The sequence below is a fragment of the Armigeres subalbatus genome, chromosome 2 (assembly GCF_024139115.2).
Source record: "Armigeres subalbatus isolate Guangzhou_Male chromosome 2, GZ_Asu_2, whole genome shotgun sequence".
NCBI lineage: Eukaryota > Metazoa > Arthropoda > Insecta > Diptera > Culicidae > Armigeres > Armigeres subalbatus.
The window spans coordinates 423,821,750-423,844,164 of record NC_085140.1 but is presented as its reverse complement, the minus strand read 5'-3'; the positions used below and the strand labels follow the sequence as shown (position 1 = coordinate 423,844,164).

Here is a 22,415-nt window from a genome sequence, read left to right as displayed (position 1 = left end):
TTAGCACAAGCCGTTTCAAGTTTGCATGCAAATTAGTATGGGGAAATTTATTTTTTCAGTATACTGTAAATGACGCTTCCCCATTAAGCGCAGGTTAAAAGAAAACCTACATAGCTAAAAGGAATACTCAACAGCTTTCACTCAGTGAAAACCGCATCTTGATTAATCGTTCCAATAATTAGTAATCGAATTTAATCTATACCATGGTTTTCTGGAGCTAATTTTATAACTCCTCAACAGGCAACATTGCTGCTTGTGGCGCGAAAGATAGCACACAAAAATTCAGGCTACTATGTTGCACTGCACATTTCAGTGATGCCCTCAAAGAAGTTTAACGATCATGACTAAAGATTCGCAACCTGTATTAAAATCGATTACTAATTATTGGGGCGATTAATCAACATGCGGTTTTCGTTGGGTGAAAGCTGTTGAGTATTCCTTTTAGCTATGTAGGTTTTCTTTTAACCTGCGCTTAATGCGGGAGCGTCATTTACAGTATACTGAAAAAATAAATCTCGCTTAACTTTTCAAAAGGACCTAAGTAACATTTTTTTCATGAATTAATTTGAGTACTGCAATAAAAAGCTTTCATGTTTTTTTCTGTTGATTGCGCTATTCAAATTAATTCATGAAAAAAATGTTACTTAGGTCCTTTTGAAAAGTTAAGCGAGAAATTTCCCCATACTAATTTGCATGCAAACTTGAAATCGCTTGTGCTAAATCAGTTTTAATCCAAATGAGCTCAAATTTTCAGAGGAATACTCAGAACATGATAAAGAATCGAATGAGCACTGTGGAGCAAAATCGATTTTTTGAACCACCCTAGTGGGTACAAGACATGTTGAACATCAGTGGGTGCAACAACACGACATGCCGGCGTGTGCAAATCCTGAAACAAAAAGGGGTAAAGGGGTAATAAAGGAAAAACTTCATCTTGGGAGGGACTCAGGCGCTAAGATACACCGCCATCCCTCACTTTAGTTCTTGCGTTCGTGTGCTTCGGATCCAAAGAAGTATACTTTTAAAGTGTCCATGTCCAAGTTGAGGAAAATGAAACAAACACACGGAAATTGATCTAGAGTGCGGTCCTGCAAATAGTTCATTGTGACATTTTCAACACCCGGGCAAAGCTGGGTTTCTTTCGCTAGTATTCAATAAATCCATAGTTTTCATTCACAATAGAATTCACTTTAAACTAACACGAGAAAGGTGATAATAAATTGCACGTTTTTCGCGAAGTCCCTCCGATTGCCCAGTAGTAAGCCGGCCTTGAGAACCAGTTCGAGGGGTCACTTGCTATTGAATAGTTTATCCGCGAGCTAGAGAAGGGTGAAAAGTTACCCGAGCAGCACACTTATAATAAATAAGTTACAGTGACTCATGTGCGACCAAACCGAGTTGCATAACAGTTGCTGCAACCAAGTCAGTCAGAGTTGTGCTACTAGGGAAAGGATTTATTTTTTGGTAGAACTGTAAATTTTGAACAACTTCACGGAATTCAGTCAGCTGATTTTTTTCTTGGGTCATATATAATCCATTGGTAATAAAACCACAATTATAAGCAAATTTGGCATCCTTAAGAAATAAGAAAATAAGTCCTGCACCATATTATGTCGAAAATATGGGAAGACGAGGAATTGGCTTCTAGCTGGTTGTACGGCCTCATTTGCCCACTTTTTACGAAAAGGCACAGACTCGAGTGCGTCAAATACCGAGGAATATCCCTTTTAATTCGGCGTACGAAATTATGTCCCGTACTTTGTTCAACTGATTAAGACCACTTGAAGAGTTTTTCGTAGTGCCCGATCAACGACTGATCAAAGTTTACTTTGAGACCTGATGTTGGATGTTGAAAAAAATGAAGTCGTAGAAGAATTTGTGTACCATGGAATGATGTTACCCGTGAGGTGAAAAGGCGTATTGCAGCTACGAATAGGGCTTACTACGGACTTCGTAACGTAAGCTTGAGTCCCGTAGTCTGCGAACGAAAACGAAATTTGTTATGTATACTATTCTGATTCTTCCGGTGGCTTTATACGACCCTGAAGAACGTTGAAGAAGGCTTTTTTTTGTGTCTTTATTAGGGAGACTTTCAGCATACCGCGGACAATACTCGGCGGTGAACAGGAGAATGGCAACTGGAGGCGTCGCATGAATCACGAGTTGTAGCAGGTGTATAAAATGCTGGGTATTGTTAAGCTTGTACAACACGGTGGATTTCGGTGGGCTGGACATGTTGTTCGTATGCCGAAAGGGCGTCAAGCGAAAATAATATTCAGTACAGAACAGTGGCGTAGCCAGAAAATTGGTCTGGGTGGGGGCGAAAAAAAAAATCTTCTGAAAATTTTGTCTCTGGGGGGGTTTTATGTCCAAAACCACCCCCGTGGCTACGCCACTGGTACTAAACCCGAAAGAGCCCGCAGTAGAAAAGGACTTGTGGGCGCTAAAGGAAGCGATTGGCCCAGGATCGCGTCCAGTAGAGGAGGATACTACTTTCGTCTTAGGTTCATTGAAGAGCTGTAGCCCATCAAGTAAGTAAGTAGAAAAATAATGACGTGATTAACTTCAATAATGACATATATGAATACTGTCCAAAGTATGATTCATATTCGCAGATGAATCAAAACGGTAAGCCATAATTTGCGTGTTTGTAATTGCAACTAATGAAACCGATTCGCTGCTGTCAGCTGCACAAGGGCTCGCAAATTGAATAGCCGTTTGGCCGTGAAGACTTTCTTCAGGGGTGCAGGCAGCAGGCCAATTTGAATTGTTGATTCGCGGTTAACTGACTAGCAGCATTCGATGGAATAATTTGTAGCATGTAATAGACGTTTGGTGTTTATGCGTAGTGTTCGATTCATTTTACGGAAATTGTTCGGTGATTTGTTGACCCTTGACCGAAGATTAGTATGTCTGTAGCTTTCTATGCCGCATTTAGTAGTCACACTTCATTTAGGTAGAATTTTCATCCGAATTTTGGGGCCCACGAATTTTAAATGGGACGGAATTTCTGATATTCCGCACTGATATTTCAATATTTAACCTTTGCTAACGTTTTTTTCAAAAAGATTTTCGAGGGGAAAGGCTACCTTTATTTAGGTCTTTGCAACCGTTATCCGTAATTCTGCGATCGTTTTCTATATTGTATAGCAAATTCGATCCACTGGAAAACATTGAACCCAGACAGAATTTTCGACTGCACCGAAATTTGCATTCCATTTGCAATTGCCAAAAAGCAGTTAAAGCCACCAATATATAATTGCCAGCTTTTGCAACTGCTCAGTCAGTTTTCGACATTTACTGAATTCGGAAAGTGGAGTACATGGATTGCGCAGCTATGTCTTCCGTCAATTTGGGTTCTGTTAAACTGGACGAATGCGTCGTTTTGTCCGGTATTTCGGGGCGCTTCCCGCAATCGGATAACATGCGTGAGTTTGCCGGCAATCTGTACAACAGACGCGACCTGGTAGATGAGAAGGAAACACGTTGGCCGCATACCATGCCGGAGATTCCGCGGCGGTCCGGTAAAATCAACAATCTGGATAAGTTTGATCGGGAGTTTTTCGGAATCAGTCGTAATCAGTGCAATTCAATGGATTCGCAGCTGCGATTGCTGCTGGAGCATTCATACGAAGCGATTGTGGACTCCGGAACCAATCCGGAGACGGTGCGGGGCTCGCGGACGGGAGTTTTTGTTGGGGTGTGCTTTTCGGAAACCGAAGCCAGGTTATTTTTTCAGTCTTGTCCTCCGAAGGGATACGCTATGTTGGGGTAAGTTGAAGCGAAAATGATTTGTTGTATTGGAAAATGATTTTTACTTGGCTTTGCTAGATGTGCCAAGTCTCAATTGGCAAACAGAATTTCATACATGTACGATCTTCGTGGACCATCGCTGGTGTTGGATACCGCTTGCAGCAGCAGCATGTACGCTTTGGATGAAGCCCGTAGGAGAATGATGAGTGGAGAATGCGACGCTGCTCTTGTACTGGGGACCAATCTTTGCTTACATCCCTATATTTCGTACCAGTTTTCGTTGCTAGGAGTTCTGGCCAAGGACGGCGTGTGCCGCCCGTTTGACGAGAAGGCCAATGGGTATACTCGATCTGAAGTAATCTGTGCTATATTTTTGCAGAAAGCAAAGGACGCAAAACGTATTTATGCGCACATTTTACACACAAAAACTAATTGCGATGGATTCAAATCAGAAGGAATAACATATCCTTCGGGGGTTATGCAAAAACAACTTATGAGTGAATTCTACGAAGACATATCCATCGACCCTAGAGATATTTCCTTCATTGAAGCTCACAGTACCGGTACGGTTGTTGGTGATCCAGAGGAATGCGATGCGATCGATAAAGTCTTCTGCACCGATCGTGACCGACCATTGTTGATTGGATCAGTCAAATCCAATATTGGTCACTCGGAAGCTTCAGCAGCACTGTCTTCGATCGCAAAGTGTATGATTGCGATGGAAAGTGGGTTAATTCCACCAAACATAAATTTGATCAAACTTCGCGCAGATGTTCCAGCTTTAATTGCCGGTCGCCTACAGGTGGTTGATGAAGCCAAACCTCTGGGAGGTCCACTGGTAGCGGTCAACTCCTTTGGTTTTGGTGGAGCCAATGCACACTTGCTGATTCATCGTAATCCAAAGGAGAAAATTGCACATGGAGTTCCGGATGATGACCTTCCACGTTTGGTTATCTGGTCGGGCAGAACCAAGGAAGCGGTTGAGTACATATTTCAAGACATATCCAGCCGTGCTTTGGATGCTGAGTTTGTTGCATTGTTGCATAACGTGCAACGAACCAAAACACCAGGGCATCGATACCGAGGTTTTGGAATTTTCAGCAAAAAAGGTTCCCAGCCCTCGACACTGGATCTGTTCAACATGGATCGTGTAAAACTTGATAATCTACCGCTCGTGGCAATCTTCTCCGGCATCACGCAGAAATGGCAGGAGGATTTGGAAATGCTTCGACAATTTCCGGGGATTCAGAAGACGGTGTCGCAATGTTGCACCGTTTTGGAAGCCTTCGGGTATGACCTATTCCACAAACCATCTCGACGCACTGATCTGCGACAACTTATGATTGGATCAACCGTACTTCAACTGGCCTATGCCGATGTTCTCACAGCCACTGGAGTAAGGCTGGATGCTTACGGCGGTCACTCGATTGGACAGTTTACTTGTGCTTATTTAGATGGCTGTATGAGTCTGGAACAAGTCATCCAATTGGTGTACTATCATGGATCAGTTTTAGCTGAGTATAAAACCGAAATGAATTTCAATGCTTTCTTGGAACTGGGAACGAAGCGTCCGGCACCGCCGTTGTCATTTGATGGATTCATCCGGGACACGTTTCTGTCTCGCTTCGGAGTTGTTGGAGGCCCGCTGAATCCCACAAGTGCCGTAGTTGACCAACTCAAATCACGAGGCTACGTTGCTGAACATCTTCCATTTGTGAGCTTCGTTTATGCAAAAGATTCGATAGATGAGATGTCACAGAAGCTGAACACTCTTGTATCGCATATAATGTCTCGGCCTCTAACGCCCTCGGCACGTTGGATTAATCTAAAGGACCCATCGAATTTTGTTTCCACTGCGGTACACGACTCGTTCTCTATTGTGAACCTTCTGGAGAAAATACCCGAGCATTGCATGATACTGGAGCCATTTACGAGACATTCCATGCAACCGGTGCTCAAGAGCCTCAACCGCAAATCCAAATGCGTTCCATTAGATAAGTCATCTGGACCTATTACAGCTCTGCTAGCTTCTTTGGGACAGTAAGTTGGAAGTTTTCTAAAGTCGAACCGCATAACTAATTCTTCACATTTTCAGTTTGTATTTGGCACAGCAAGAGTTGAATCTATTGAATCTCTATCCACCGGTCCAGTTTCCCGTTGCTCGGGGAACTCCCATGATTTCACCGCTGATGCGATGGGACCATCATGACTCTTGGTATGTCGTACGGTACGAATGGGTAGCGTTCCGGGTGGCCAATCAGATGCTCTTCAAGGTTACACTGGCGGATCAGGACTTCGTTTACGCCAGCGGTCACTGTATTGATGGCAGGGTTCTATTCCCGGCTACGGGATATCTCAGCCTAGTGTGGGAGTTGATAGCATACCTGATGCAGCGAGAGCTGTCGGACTGCCCGGTGCAGTTCGACGATGTGCAATTTCTACGAGCGACGACACTCACGAAGAGTAACGTAGTCAATCTTCTTGTGACCCTGCAGAAAGGAACTGGAAGGTTCGAGGTAAGTATATTTGGGTTAGGGACAAAAAGTCGAAGGGACAAAAGGTCGAAAGGCAAAAGGTCGAATAGGAAGAAAGGACGAAAGGACAAAACGTCAGAACTCGAAAGGGGAAACAAATCGAAAACAAATCTTTTCTATTCCTTCTTCTTTCTTCCCATTCCTTCGCTCCAAATAGCTGGAGCGAAATGCGATGACGGCAGCTCTCCGTCAGTGCGTGTGCACGCCACGGAGATCTGACAAGAAGAGGTCGAGTCATGGCTTGTTGCTCATCGATTGACTTACTCAAACCTCACACCAGACATCATGCACGCGTACAAAAAAAGGATGAGATTGAGCAAAGATTGCTACGCGCACATAAAATTTAGCGCACGCGAGTCTCACGAAGCTTGTGTACCTCATATTAACATCGGTGAGTCGCATTGAGATATCTCAATGAGATCAGCTCATGCGCTGTTTGCCATGGCAAACCTTTGCAAACAACAGCGAAGGTGCGTAAAACAACTTGGGCGGGAAATTTTCATTCAATAATATCGTCGCCTAAGTAACGCCAGCTATGCATTCCTAGCGCATGAGATGAGTTTCATGAGACGTACTTGAGACACGCTCACTCAGTTATTTTTTGCGCGCGCTAGCTTCTCTCGTCGCACCGAATCGATGCTACGTGAGCTTGTTTAGCTCATGGCACACTGCCTCATTCATGTATACACGAGAATTAAGAGACTCTGCCTCACACCCCCCTTCTTCTCTAAAAAAAATCTCATGCATAGGCCGCAATTAGTTTTTTCCTAAGATATTTGCGCGAGACGAAGATGAACATTGAACATGTTGCATTTGAGAAACTGATTAATTCCTTTAAAAACTGAACTTCAAAATAAACCTGTCTTATCATCGTGGTTTTCATTCGTAGAACAGCGATATGAAAATCAATAGATTGTATCGTCTGAATGTTAAGCTAAATTGGTACCAAGTATTGAGATTTTGATCCCTCAAGAAACATTATAGATCGCAGCAATAATCTATACACCTTATTCCGTTCATTTTATCCAACTTTCAGCCTCGCGTATAGTAACAACATTTTCCAGCGGTCTTCCAGACGCGCTTTGTGATTTTCCAAACCACAATCCATTTCCAGCGGTCTTCGAGACGCGCTTTGTGATTTTGCAAACCACAATTCTTTTTCTAGTGGTCTCCGAGACGCGCTTTGTGATTTTCCATACCGTAATTCATTTTCCAGCGGTCTTCAAGACGCGTTTTGTTATTTTCCAAACCACAAACTATTTAGAGCGGTCTTCGAGATGCGCTTTGTGATTTTCCAAACCACAATTCTTTTTCCAGTGGTCTTCGAGACGCTCTTTGTGAATTTCCAAACCAGAATCCATTTTCCAGAAGTCTTCAAGACGCGTTTTGTTATTTTCCAAACCACAACCAATTTTCCAACGGTCTTCCAGACGCGCTTTGTGATTTTCCAAACCACAATTCTTTTTCTAGTGGTCTTCAAGACGCGCTTTGTGATTTTCCATACCGTAATTCATTTTCAAGCGGTCTTCAAGACGCGTTTTGTTATTTTCCAAACCACAAACCATTTCCAGCGGTCTTCGAGATGCGCTTTGTGATTTTCCAAACCACAATTCTTTTTCCAGTGCTCTTCGAGACGCGCTTTGAGATTTTCCAAATCGCAATCCATTTTCCAGCGGTCTTCAAAACGCGTTTTGTTATTTTTCAAACCACAATCAATTTTCCAACGGTCTTCCAGACGCGCTTTGTGATTTTCGAAACCAGAATCCATTTCCAGCGGTCATCGATACACGCTTTGTGATTTTCCAAACCACAATTCTTTTTCTAGTGGTCTTCGAGACGCGCTTTGTGATTTTCCATACCGTCATTTATTTTCCAGCGGTCTTCAAGACGCGTTTTGTTATTTTCCAAATCACAAACCATATCCAGCGGTCTTCGAGATGCGCTTTGTGATTTTCCAAACCACAATTCTTTTTCCAGTGGTCTTCGAGACGCGCTTTGTGATTTTCCAAACCACAACCAATTTTCCAACGGCCTTCCAGACGCGCTTTGTGATTTTCCAAACCACAATTCTTTTTCTAGTGGTCTTCAAGACGTGCTTTGTGATTTTCCATACCGTAATTCATTTTCAAGCGGTCTTCAAGACGCGTTTTGTTATTTTCCAAACCACAAACCATTTCCAGCGGTCTTCGAGATGCGCTTTGTGATTTTCCAAACCACAATTCTTTTTCCAGTGGTCTTCGAGACGCGTTTGTGATTTTCCAAATCGCAATCCATTTTCCAGCGGTCTTCAAAACGCGTTTTGTTATTTTTCAAACCACAATCAATTTTCCAATGGTCTTCCAGACGCGCTTTGTGATTTTCGAAATCACAATCCATTTCCAGCGGTCATCGATACACGCTTTTTGATTTTCCAAACCACAATTCTTTTTCTAGTGGTCTTCGAGACGCGCTTTGTGATTTTCCATACCGTAATTCATTTACCAGGGGTCTTCAAGACTTGTTGTTGTTATTTTCCAAACCACAAACCATTTCCAGCGATCTTTGAGATGCGCTTTGTGATTTTCCAAACCACAATCCTTTTTGCAGTGGTCTTCGAGACGCTCTTTGTGATTTTCCAAACCGCAATCCATTTTCCAGCGGTCTTCTAGAGGCGTTTTGTGATTTTCCAAACCACAACCAATTTTACAACGGTGTAGCAGACGCGCTTTGTGATTTTCCAAACCACAATCCATTTGCAACGGTCTTCAAGACTCGCTTTGTGATTTTCCAAACCACAATTCATTCTCCAGCGATCTTCGAGACGCGTTGTGTGATTTTCCATACTACAATCCATTTCCAGCGGTCTTCGAGAGGCGTTTTGTGATTTTCCAAATCACAATCCATTTCCAGCGGTCTACGAGACGCGCTTTGTGATTTTCCAAACCACAATTCTTTTTCCAAAGGTCTTCGAGACGCTCTTTGTGATTTTCCAAACCACAATCCATTTCCAGCGATCTTCAAGACGCGCTTTGTGATTTTCCAAACCACAATTCCTTTTTCAGCGATCTTCAGCTTTGTGATTTTCCAAACCACAATTCTTTTTCCAAAGGTCTTTGAGACGCTCTTTGTGATTTTGCAAACCACCATCCATTTCCTGCTGTCTTCGAGACGCGCTTTGTGATTTTCCAAACCACAATTCTTTTTCCAGTAGTCTTCGGGACGCGCTTTGTGATCCCTTTTCCAGCGGTCTTCAAGACGCGTTTTGTTATTTTCCAAACCACAATCCATTGTCCAGCGAGACGCACTTTTTCTAGTGGTCCGCAATCCATGTTCTTGAGGTCTTCAAAAGTATTTTGTTATTTTCCAAACCAAAACCAATTTTCCAGCGGTCTTCCAGACTCGCTTTCCGTTTTCCAAAACACAATCCAATTTCCAGCGGTCTTCGAGACGCGCTTTGTGGTTTTCCAAACCACAATCCGTTTTCCAGCGGTCTTCGAGACGCGCTTCGTGATTTTCCAAACCACAGTCCATTTACCAGCGGTCTTCGAGACGCGCTTTGTTATTTTACAAACCTCAACCAATTTTCCAGCGGTCTTCCAGACTCGCTTTCCGTTTTCCAAGACACAATACAATTTCCAGCGGTCTTCGAGACGCGCTTTGTGGTTTTCCAAACCACAGTCAATTTACCAGCGGTCTTCGAGACGCGCTTTGTGATTCGCGTTTTGTTATTTTACAAACCTCAACCAATTTTCCAGCGGTCTTCTAGACTCGCTTTCCGTTTTCCAAAACACAATCCAATTTCCAGCGGTCTTCGAGACGAGCTATGTGATTTTCCAAACTACAGTCCATTTACCAGCGGTCTTCGAGACGCGCCTTGTGATTCTCCAAACCACAACTAATTTTCCAGCGGTTTCCCAGACGCGTTTTGTTATTTTATAAACCTCAGCCAATTTTCCAGCGGTCTTCCAGACTCGCTTTCCGTTTTCCAAAACACAATCCAATTTCCAGCGGTCTTCGAGACGCGCTTTGTGGTTTTCCAAACCACAATCCATTTTCCAGCGGTCTTCGAGACACGCTTCGTGATTTTCCAAACCACAGTCCATTTTCCAGCGGTCTTTGAGGCGCGCTTTGTCATTCTCCAAACCACAACCAATTTTCCAGTAGTCCTCCAGATGCGTTTTGTTATTTTCCAAACCTTAACCAATTTTCCAGCGGTCTTCCAGACTCGCTTTCCGTTTTCCAAACCACAATCTAATTGCCGGTGGTTTTCGAGACGCGCTTTGTGATTTTCCGAACCACAATCCATTTTCCAGCGGTCTTCGAGACGCGCTATGTGATTTTCCAAACTACAATCCATTTACCAGCGGTCTTCGAAACGCGCTTTGTGATTCTCCAAACCACAACCAATTTTCCAGCGGTTTCCCAGACGCGTTTTGTTATTTTACAAACCTCAACCAATTTTCCAGCGGTCTTCCAGACATGCTTTCTAATTTTCCAAACCAGAATCCATTTTCCAGTGGCCTTTGAGACGCGATTTGTTCCAATTCAAACCACCTTCTTTTTATGGGTCCAATTCAAACCACCTTGCCTTGTGATATATTTAATCCATCCAATATTTGAACACGTTAGCACATTAACAACTTGAATTCAACTCATCAACTCATCTTTTGAAATCATCGTCAGGATCCAAAAAAAAAAAAATAAACTGGCGGGATCGCCAAAATGTGTGGCTTCAAATAGCTGGAGCGAAATGCAATGACGGTAGCTCTCCGTCGTTGCGTGCACGCCACGGAGATCTGACCAGAAGAGGTCGAGTCATGGCTTACTTATTCCTTCTCCCTTCTTTCTGTTTTCCTTCTTTCTTTTTTCCTTCATCCTTTTTCATTCTGCTTCCTTCTTCCGTACTCCCTTCCCTCTTCTTTATTATTTTTCCCTTCTTTTTTCTTACTTTTTCCTTCTTCATCCTTCCTTTTTTCATCTTTCTTCATCATTTGTCCTCTTTTCTTCTTCCTTATTCTATATTCCTTCTTCCATCTTTTCTTTCCTTTTCCTTTTTCCTTCTTTCCTTCTCTTTCTTCTTTTTTTCTTCTTCCTTCTTCCCTCTCCTTTCATCCTTCTTCCTTTACCTTTTTTTCTTTTCAACCTTTTGTCTCTTTCGCCTTTTTGTTTATTTCAATCTTTTGTTCCTTTCGAAAGAACAAAAGGTGGAAAGAAGAAAAGGTGGAAAGGGACAGGGACCTTCTGTCCCTTTTGACCTTTTCTTATCTCCACCTTTTGTTCTTTTGACCTTTTGTCCTAGATTCAGTAGAATATTGGGAGAAATATAAAACTTAGTACTTGCTTCTGCTTTCAGATTGTCGATGGCACGACCGCTGTTGTAACTGGTTATGCAAAAATGATACAAACGAGGCCAGAGCAGTTCCAAGATTTTGAGGAAAATGCATCCGCTCCTCTGTTGACAGCTCGGGATTTCTATAAAGAACTTAGATTGAGGGGATATCACTACAACGCCTTGTTCAAATCTGTTTTGGAAGCCCGCAGCGATGGTTCGGCGGCTAAGGTACAATGGAAAGGGAACTGGGTTGCGTTTTTAGATTGTCTACTGCAGGTTGGATTGATAGCCATTGATACTCGGTCTTTGATGGTTCCAACAGCTATTGAAAGCGTCACAATATTTCCGAAGAAACATCTATCGATGATGTCACATGAAGACGATGGTACTGTGGAATACTTCACTGTAACCAACTGCCCGAATACAAATGTGAGCGTTTCCGGTGGCGTCCGAATATCTGGTCTTCGTGCGAACGTTGTCAACAGGCGGCAACCTCCAGGTATTCCCATACTGGAAAAGTATTCTTTTGTACCATATCATTCTACAGTGCATACTACAGTACTTGAGGCTATTCGAATGTGCGTTCAGTTGGCTTTAGAAAACTCTCCAACCATTTCAATCCGGGCTACCGAAATACATCGTGATGGTACTGAGATACTGTTACCGTATTTTGCAGAAGCCTTGGATGACCTACCGTTGGTTCAGCCTACCTTGACACTGTTGACTTCAAACGAACTAGAACTCCCTTATATCACGGTGAAAAATGAGAAAATAACGGGTCAAACGGGACTTCATTTCATAATCAGTCACAATCTCTTGAATGACAATGAATTCCTTCATAACGCTACGGCTGCACTCGATACTTCTGGTTTCCTGCTCATACGGCAAACAGGAACCGAAATCGTTCTCCCATCAAAATTCATAAAAATTGCCACCTTCACCATCGATGACTCCCAAGCTCTTGTCCTGCTCCAGCTATCAAACGGCATTGGCAAGGAACCACCAGCAGTGATTCGCATTGAAACGAATGATTTAGCTTTCAAATGGCTGCAAGAGTTGCAGAACATGATCAAGATCAAACCGGTACTACTGTACTCGCAAAACGATCAAATTTCCGGCATAATTGGGCTGGTCAACTGTATCAAGAAAGAGTTCAAGTCTCATCCCGTCCGTTGCTTTTTAATTGATGATATTAGTGCTCCGCCATTTGCACTGGGTGAACCATTCTACAAGGACCAACTCAGTCTGGACCTAACCATCAACGTGTACCGAAATGGAACTTGGGGCAGCTATCGCCACGCGTTGATGGACCTGAAGTCCAAAGTAGATTCAGTACGTAATCATTGCTTCGCCAACTGCTTCACAAGGGGCGATTTGTCGTCGATGACTTGGTTTACCGGTTCCTTGAACACAATTTCTTCCGGTGGCGAGCTGATACGGGTGATGTACAGTGCTTTGAACTTCCGCGATGTGATGATTGCTACGAGCAGACTTTCATCCGATGTGCTCCATGTCAATCGTTTAGAGCAGGAATGTTTGCTTGGGAACGAATATTCGGGAGTTTCTGTTCGGGGACGACGAGTTATGGGAGTTTTACCCAGTGGGGCTATGGCGACTATGGTGGAGTGCGATCCGTTGATGACGTGGACCATTCCGGATGACTGGAGCTTGGAGGAAGCGGCCACCGTTCCCGTTGTCTATGGAACGGTGTACACGGCATTGTTCGTGTGCAGTCGTATCAGGAAAGGGAAATCAATTTTGATTCATGCCGGTAGTGGAGGCGTTGGCTTGGCTGCCATACAAGTGTGTTTGGCTTACGGAATGGAAGTATTCAGTACGGTGAGCACCGAGGAGAAAAAACAGTTTATTTTGGAACGATTTCCCCGTTTGAAGGCAGATAACATCGGAAACTCTAGAGATACTTCATTTGAAACTATGATCAAGCTCAGGACGAACGGTCGTGGAGTTGACTACGTTTTGAACTCTTTGGCTGAGGAAAAGCTCCAAGCCTCTCTTCGTTGTTTGAGTAAGAATGGTCACTTCCTAGAAATAGGAAAGTATGATATGGCCAATGACTCTAAAATTGCGATGGATTTATTCAATAGGGGAATCACTTTCACGGCAGTAATGCTGGATGCGATGTTCAAGGGATCTTTTGCGGAGAAACAGGTAAATGGGTGTTTTCGATAAATTCCATCTAAACTGACTGAAATATCACTTTTTCCAGCGACTACATGCATTGCTGATGGCCGACATACTGAGTGGAGTTATAAAGCCGTTGAACACAACGGTTTTTCCTGCGATCGAGATCGAAAAAGCCTTCCGTTTTCTTGCTAGTGGGAAACACATTGGAAAAATTCTGCTGCAGATTCGGAGTCACGAAGAGGACGAGCAAACGTTGCCTATCAATGTTGTTCCGAGACTGTATTGTGACCCGAACTGCGCGTACGTAATCGTAGGAGGGCTGGGAGGATTCGGTTTGGAGTTAGCGGACTGGTTGATTATTCGCGGATGTCGTAAACTCATAATCAGTTCCAGCAGAGGAATCACGAAAGGCTACCAGGAGTATCGATTAAGGTGAGTACTGTCGAATGAGCATTTCGAGTCCTTTAACTTTGTATTCGCTTGTTGGCAGGCTGTGGAACCGCTACGGTGTACGTACATTAATTAACACAGCCAAAATAACCACCCTGGAAGGGTGCCGTGAACTTCTTCGAGAGGCATCTGTCATCGGACCTGTGATAGGCATTTTCAATCTGGCCGTCCAGCTAAGGGATTCCACCCTGGAAAACCAAACCCCCGAAAAGTTCGGCGAGTGTCTGGCACCGAAAGCGCAGGCTACTCGCTATTTGGATGAAGTCAGCCGAAAGTTGTGCCCAAGGCTAGCGCACTTCGTTGTCTTCTCCAGTGTATCATGTGGACGAGGTAATGCCGGCCAAAGCAACTACGGCATGGCAAACTCCATAATGGAGCGCATTGTAGAGAGTCGCGTAGCCCAAGGTCTACCGGGAAAGGCGATCCAATGGGGAGCAATCGGAGAGGTCGGAATCGTAGCGGACATGGCTGAGGACAGGCTGGACATGGAGATTGGAGGAACGCTTCAGCAGAGGATTTCGTCTTGCTTGCAAGAACTGGATCGCCTATTGATGAGTGATGACCCCATTGTAGGCAGTATGGTTGTGGCGGAGAAGAGAATTGGTGGCAGTTCACGAAACATAATGGAGACAGTTATGAACATTATGAGCATCCGTGATTTGAAATCGGTTTCCATGGAAAGTACCCTGGCAGACGTTGGTATGGACTCGATGATGGCCGTCGAGATAAAACAAGTATTGGAGAGTGACTTCGATTTGATTTTGTCGCCTCTTGAGCTTCGTACACTTACGTTCATGAAGCTGCAAAAGTTGGTTGACGAAAAACGACTGAATGCTGAGTCAAAAGATGAAATATCCGCCAACCCAATGGTAATCGGAATGGAAATGCTACTTCGAAACTTGGGTGAAGAAGAAAACAGCCACGTTACGTTGCTTTCTTTACCATCCCTCACAACTGAAGGACGCCCCATTCTAATCATTCCGGGCTTGGAGGGTGTAGCTGGACATGTTTGGCGAGTAATGGCCGCCGGGTTGAATGCACCTGTTCATATTCTGCAAACCTTAAACACATTCGATCTGAAGAGCATTTCGGAGATCGTGGATCACGTTTGGGATGAATTAGATGAGAAAGTTTTTAGAGGGTTCGATGACTTTTTGATAGTTGCGTATTCGTTCGGTACGTTGATCTCAATCGAACTCGTCCGAAGGCTTCAACGACGGAGTCTTCCCGGTACGCTAATACTGTTGGACGGGGCACCAAAGTTTTTGAAGCAGTTATCAGCGATGCAGATGAGTCACAGTGTGACGGACGAGCAAATCCAGGGCCTTCTGATGACGGCCATCATATCGCATGTATTCCCTAGCTCACCAATCGAAAATGTTTATTCGATCCTGCAGGTTTCTTCTTTCGATGGTCAAATAGAAAAGTTGATTGAAGTGGCCAAGGGTCAGGCCACTTATTCGCCAGACTACACACGCAAAATGACCAAGGCCCTGTTCAATCGGGTGAAAATGGTTCTCGGTATGAATATAGGAGAAATAGAACCCCTGAGCGTACCGATCGTATTGGTCCGGCCTTCGGAGGTTTCTGTGATGGAGATCGACGAAGAATACGGTTTGGAAGGAAGTACAACTGCAACGATGTCGATGAAGGTAGTCGACGGAAGTCATATGACGATGTTGGAAAACAAAGTTTTAGTGGATATCATTAACGGATTGAATGAGGTGAAACAGTTTTGAAAAAGTGAATTGAGTTATGATTGGTAAATCCTTTCGAGATAGCTTATGTGTTTATTTATTGAAATAAAATAAAATTTGCATACCATTTACATAATTTAAGTCTTTTTCGTGTTGCTCTGAAAAGTTATCATTTCATTCGAACTCAAAAAATTTTTTTATAAAAATAAGGCTCGAATAAACAGACATCGGAAACATGTGTAAAAAAATTAGAATATTACTATTCCATTTAACTCCACCACGTTGTAATCCTTACAGAAACGTATATCGTCCTCAACTGTACGACCGTCTTTAGTGTCTCGTACTTGCCTTGACTCGACTAGTAATAATGTCGTCTTATGACAGGAACATCTGTCTGCATTTGTAAAAAAAATAAAAAATAAATTAACAATAGTTTTCCATTTTTCCTGCAACAAGTCTATTTGGTCACATTTGAATGTCACATTTGAATGCTTCCACAATCGGTTATTGACTATTAAAGGTTGCATGAAGAAGAAGAAGTCGAAGGATGATATTAGAAAAATATTGCACGGGGAAGCATACGGGAAATTTTTTAAAACTCTTCTCAAAAATTCTAGGAGCAATTTAATTAAAAACGTTTAGCAGTACGGGGTTGGACTTTCCTTCTACTGCATAATAAACGCAATTTTTCGATTTCAAATTTTATTTTATGATATCATACTTGATACACAGTATAAGAAAAGTCCAACCCCGTACTGCTTTCCGTTTTTAATTAAATCGCTTCTAGAATTTTTGAGAAGAGTTTTAAAAAAATTCCCGTATGCTTTCCCGTGCAATATTTTTCTAATATCATCCTTCGACTTCTTCTTCTTTATGCAACCTTTAATCGCCAATTGACGATTAAAGGTTGCATGAAGAAGAAGAAGTCGAAGGATGATATTTGAAAAATATTGCATAGGGAAGCATACGGGAAGTTTTTTAAAACTCTTCTCAAAAATTCTAGGAGCAATTTAATTAAAAACGGTTAGCAGTACGGGGTTGGACTATCCTTCTACTGCCTAATAAATGCAATTTTTCGATTTTAAGTTTTATTTTATGATATCATACTTGATACACAGTATAAGAAAAGTCCAACCCCGTACTGATTTCCGTTTTTAATTAAATCGCTTCTAGAATTTTTGAGAAGAGTTTAAAAAAAAAAATCCGTATGCTTCCCCATGCAATATTTTTCTAATATCATCCTTCGACTTCTTCTTCTTTATGCAACGTTTAATCGCCAATTGCATTCGCTGTTTCGATAGCTAATTACAAGGAAAGCAACATCACTACTGTTCTCTTTCATAAACTGGCGTCGCTTCCCTCAACCGGGGCACTGTCGATTCACAGCTTTCGTTTACCATCGATCATTAACAATTGAGAACAAATTCTGCGTTCCTTAGTCGCAAGCTAAATGATGCACTTTTGCTTGTTGCGTCCCTCAGCCGTGACAAAGTTGAATGTTGTACAACAACCATTGTGCCGACAAGACCCCTCGTTTCGGTAACCCAGGCCGGCACAGCGCTATGCTTCCCGATGACAGTGCGCAAAGAGAAGAAAATTGATGTAACTGACGGAGAAACGTCAGCAAGCTAGATGAAAACAAAAATAAGCAGATTTGCACCGTCATCAAAGCTAAACCAAAAGAGTGCGAAGAATTATTAGTGAAATTTATTATTCCAAATAGTTATAGTCTGAATGCAAATGAAAAATTGCAAATGAAAAATTTAGTTCACGCTTTCGTGTTAAATTCATTAATATTGTATATTGTAAGTAGTTGTGAATTGTGTTGCCTAAAAATTATATGATGAATTGTGTTATCTAACGATTATATATTATTAGTTGCGATCGATCGATTTAGTCGCGGGAGCACAACCCAGACTTGCTTGCGCAAAATATAACGGTCAACAAATTTGTAAGTGTATAGTAGGGCCTTTTCAAACTAAATTCAAATAATAGCTAAATAAAACTATCTCTATTTTAGCTTAAAGCTAACCTTCCAAAGGAAACGAGTTTGCTATCGAGAGTTGGCGCTACCCTAACCCCATAACCATCTTGTCCAGATAATGCCACACGGCATCTGTTTAGCTGACACCATGTCTCTGCCTTAGGGTCGATGTCCACGTAGCGGTTTTTTAAGCTGCGTTAACGCCGCGTCCACGCAAGGTACCCAGCATCAAATAGAGTAATACACACGTACATATACGTGTGCACGACTACATTTCATGCTGGGTACCTTGCGTGGACGTGGCGATAACGCAGCTTGAAAAACCGCTACGAGGGCATCGGCCCTTAGGTTGTTGTTAGGCCTCACTGAAACAGAGTCGATGATATGCTTCCAGTTCGACTTCTAGCTTCACTCTTGGTTTCCTTGCAATTCACACACTCCATTTCTCCCTGAAGTAGTAGACGATAGCGTATATAGATCTTGAGTTTCATTCCCATAAAAGGCCTTGAATAACCTAATGCCCAGCTTGCAACGCATACAAACCAATCGGTTCACCACTTATAATGATTGCTGGATTAGATCTTGGGTAAAGGGATTTCAAAGATTTTCACCTGTTTTGGACGTATTATGTATTATGTATTATGTGATTTCGTACTTGGTTGTGCCGATCCTGGTTTTGGTATTCTAACGAAGATTCGTAACAAAAAGTTACTCCTCTTACCTTTGCTATAACAAAACCCTCATCAACAGGAGATGACACTATCTCCTGGATGGGGTGCCGCGCGCAAGTCCAGATGGCCGCTGTTCTGGACTTGTTCGCAGTTCAACTACCGTTCCCGACAGGGATGCAATATGGGTCGGACAGCAAAGTGTTATCAGTTTTATTCTCATGCACCGACTTTGTACCAGCGCTTGTGCTGCTTCGCAGTGGTTGAGGTTTAGCTGATCTACTTGCTCTACCGAAACCGAAGCACCTAAAGCAGGTCTGAGGTGTTCATTTATGCACACCGGGCATACGGTATCCAGCACCTTCCTGTACCTGGAATGAGACAACCTGCGTTCCAGCTGCAACCGAATCGTGGTATCCTGAACTTCGACACCACACTGATCTCTCAGTGCGCCCACCAGGTCGCCGGTTTTGGTTATTCCGTCCAGGCCGCGGCACTGGACGACCTCGACTGGACATAGGGCTCTACCCTGAACCCCATCACTCAGTACCTCCTCTGTCAACTTTTTATACACAAGGCTCTTCAGCACAGTATCCCGCTTAAGGACGAAGATAATCTCGCCCTTCTGCGTTCTACGGAAGCAGTTGACCTCCTCAGTTAGGCCAGTGAACTCTCCAACGCCCCGCATAGCCTTCAGGACATTGGCGTAGTTCCTACCGTCGGCTTTGACGATAATTGCTCCGCCTCTGTCGTTTCTGCCACGGCCATTGGGAGGTGTTCCCTTTTCTGTACGGGCACTGCTTTTCTTAACCACAGGTGCCTTCAATTCCGTTCTCGCTCTTGCAAATTCCCTCGCTATTTTCGCCTTTTTGGGTTCATGACATCCATCCAGGGCACGTCTTCTTCCCGGCGAACTTCAGTTACCTTCCTGGGTGGTGGGCCCTGTTTTCCACTGTTCCTTAGGTCAGCAACTCTAAGGAACCCTCTCCCGGCGGGTTTTAGCAGGCTTCCCATTTGGAAGTACGCAGGATTTTGTTTTAACACAATTTTTTTGCGCTCGTATTTTTGATTGTGTAACTTCAATTTACTTTGCTTCGGAATTACACCGCTGATAACCATGCGCTTTCGAAGCTCCGCAGTCTGGTTCTCCGCCAGCCGCTATTTCTCAGTAAGGAGACGAATCTTCAATTCGGCCTCCTCGCTGGCCTTCGCCGCCTGGCTCATAGCCAACTCCTTTTCTTCAGTAAGGAGACGCATCTTTCGATTTTTTTGATTACTTACTGGCTCCCCTACGACTAGTGCGCAGAGTGTTAGTAAAGCCTGTTTAATGTCCAGTAGGGACATGATCACGTCCGAAATGTCCATGAGCACCTCAATTTCCGCTTTTTTGAACTTAGGCCGTTACAAATATTTAATTAATATTTTGTCCTACTGGTCTCTGAAAGGTCAAGGATAATCAAATCAACTTCTCGAATTTGTTAAAGAATGTTTTGAGAATCCTCAAAATGATCCAAATTTTATTTTGTTGCCCCCTCAAAATATTATTTTTTGGCAAAAAAAACTCGATGGGTGAGGACAAAATACTTTTTAAATATTTGTATAGGTCTTAATATAGAATTTCTTATGGTTCTGGCCCGCGGTGGCCGAACTCGCGAGCGCGAATACTGGGCGCAAAACCAAATATGAATGCCACGGATAAAACAAATGAAAACTGTCGTCTATTTAAATATTCATACGACAACCGACATCTTTATTTACATAACGATCAAAATACATTGAACAAAGGTACGAATTAAAATAGTAGCATCATAGTGTGGTAGCTTGCACTTCCAACTAGAGGCCAGCAGCTTGTATGCGATTCGCACTCCAACATCCCCCTCTCTCAATACAAACGGTACGGATCAAACCAACGCGGTGGTCTTCGATTCCTTGAAGAACGGCGTGGTAGTACTTGTGTAGGTGTAGCAGGTCCGCTGCAGGCCGAAGCAAAATCTGGGGATGCTTCTGACGACGACGATGATAATGACGAATTGGTTGTGGACATATTCGGGTTACTTGACATATTGCGATCCGCCGCATACTTGAGCTGAGTAAATGAGCTTGACGGTGGCGTTGATAATTGATTAGGAACTGGTGCCAAAGAATGCTTCGGCAGATCACATGAATCCAACAGTATCTCCAGCGGTAGCTGAGATCGTACACGTTCCCGATTTTCCACACCTTCAGCAGTGTTCGAACGGCCGCTGAATCAACTCACATGTGCTCGTATCAATCGCCGATCCTCTACCCAAACGGTGTACATGACTTGCCCAACACGTTTCCATATTACACCCGGGGCCCAGTGCCATTTATTTTTAGCGTATAGTTTCGCATGCATAGTATCGTGTGCGGCAAAGCATCTCTTCTTTTAACCTTCGTTATCTGGCTTAGGTAGAATGGTTGATTCAGAAGATGGGGGACGAAGCAGATCCAAATTTGTATGAATGCGGCGTCCAAAAATGGATTCAGACGGAGACTTCCCATCAACTACTTGCCGGTTCGGCGTTGATCGATAAACCAGCAGAAAAATATCTAGTGCTTCATGTAGTGTACGCTTTCCCTCCTGAATCTTCTTCACCGAACGCTTGAATGTATCCACGAATCTCTCGGCTTGCCCGTTTGATTGAGGATGGTACGGAGCTGTAGTTATTCGATCAATGTCGTTGTCGGCACAAAACTTCTGGAAATCCACACTCGTAAACTGTGTGCCATTGTCACTGACGATTACTTCTGGCATTCCAAAGCGGGCGAACAAACTCCTCAGAATTATCGTTACTGTCGATGTTATACTCCGTGTAGGAATAATCTTCGGCCATTTGGAATACGCATCGACGGCCAACAGAAAATATTCTCCATCAAAAGGTCCTGCATAGTCCACATGAACCCGCTTCCACGGACCTGTTGTCTTAGGCCACGGGACCGGCAGCGAGTGTGGAGATGACTTCGCTACAGATGCACAATGCTTACACGACTTGACGTATTCCGGAATTTCTTCATCTAGCGAAGGCCAGTATACATAACTCGGCTTTCATCCGCTGGATTCCAGGATGTCCCTGATGAAGCTGACGCAGGCATCGACCACGATGTTTCTCCGGAATAACCAACCGTTCTCCAAACATAGTACAACCCTCGACCGTGCTAAACGATTCCTGGCAGCCATAGAAGTGAGCTGAATCCGCAATTTGCGATCTCTGGGGCCAGCCATCTTGCAGATAACGGTAAACTTTACGAAGTTTCGGGTCGGAATGGGTATCATTTTTTTTTTAAGTCGTTTATTTAGTAGGCTCAGTTGTTTTATAAAAAAAACTCTACGGAGCCGAAAGCAATTAATTTAAATTATACTAATCTGAAGATGTTTCAGACATACGGTGTGAAACATCCTTACGAGAGGTCTTTTTCCGGAGTGACCGGTCTATGGCTGTAACCTCAGCTGCTAGATCCCTCTGTTGACTTATTGATGGCTTATGTTGCTGTTTCTCCACCTCTCTCTTGAGCGAATTTACGTTATCCGTGTATCCCAGTATCGCCCTTTTCACGAACCATATCCGATTGGTTTTGTTCTTGAAACTCATCGTCTCCGCTGTCTTCTTCCTCTCTACCATTGAGTATGGAATAAAAATTTCCGCCTGCTGGGCTGTCGTTGTTGCTAGGCTGGACTTCAACTCAACCACTCCCTCTGCTACTACTTCTATCACGTCGTTCTCCGAAACTTCAACGTTTGGTTGTTCAGCTACTCTTCCTTCGAATCCAATCACTACATCCGAATAGGTTTTCTCCTCGTCTTCTCTTAATTGCCTGTTATCTTTTTTTTTATTTTTGGATCCTGTTCCTCAA

The 22,415-nt window shown here is 43.4% G+C and overlaps 2 protein-coding genes across 2 annotated transcripts; one reads left to right on the top strand and one right to left on the bottom strand.

Annotated features, from left to right (window-relative positions):
* Positions 1–3,337: 3,337 nt before the first annotated feature.
* Positions 3,338–15,932, top strand: LOC134210330 (fatty acid synthase-like). Its single transcript, XM_062686378.1, has 6 exons — positions 3,338–3,771; positions 3,832–5,793; positions 5,849–6,269; positions 11,620–13,767; positions 13,826–14,175; positions 14,234–15,932. Exons 1-6 carry the CDS (start codon positions 3,338–3,340, stop codon positions 15,930–15,932), a joined length of 7,014 nt encoding a protein of 2,337 aa, XP_062542362.1.
* Positions 15,933–20,949: 5,017 nt separating this feature from the next.
* LOC134210329 (uncharacterized protein K02A2.6-like) lies at positions 20,950–22,183 on the bottom strand. Its single transcript, XM_062686377.1, has 2 exons — positions 21,949–22,183; positions 20,950–21,527 (listed from the first exon to the last, which is right to left on the bottom strand). The coding sequence occupies exons 1-2, from the start codon at positions 22,181–22,183 to the stop codon at positions 20,950–20,952; spliced, it is 813 nt and encodes a 270-aa protein (XP_062542361.1).
* Between the last annotated feature and the right edge of the window lie 232 nt (positions 22,184–22,415).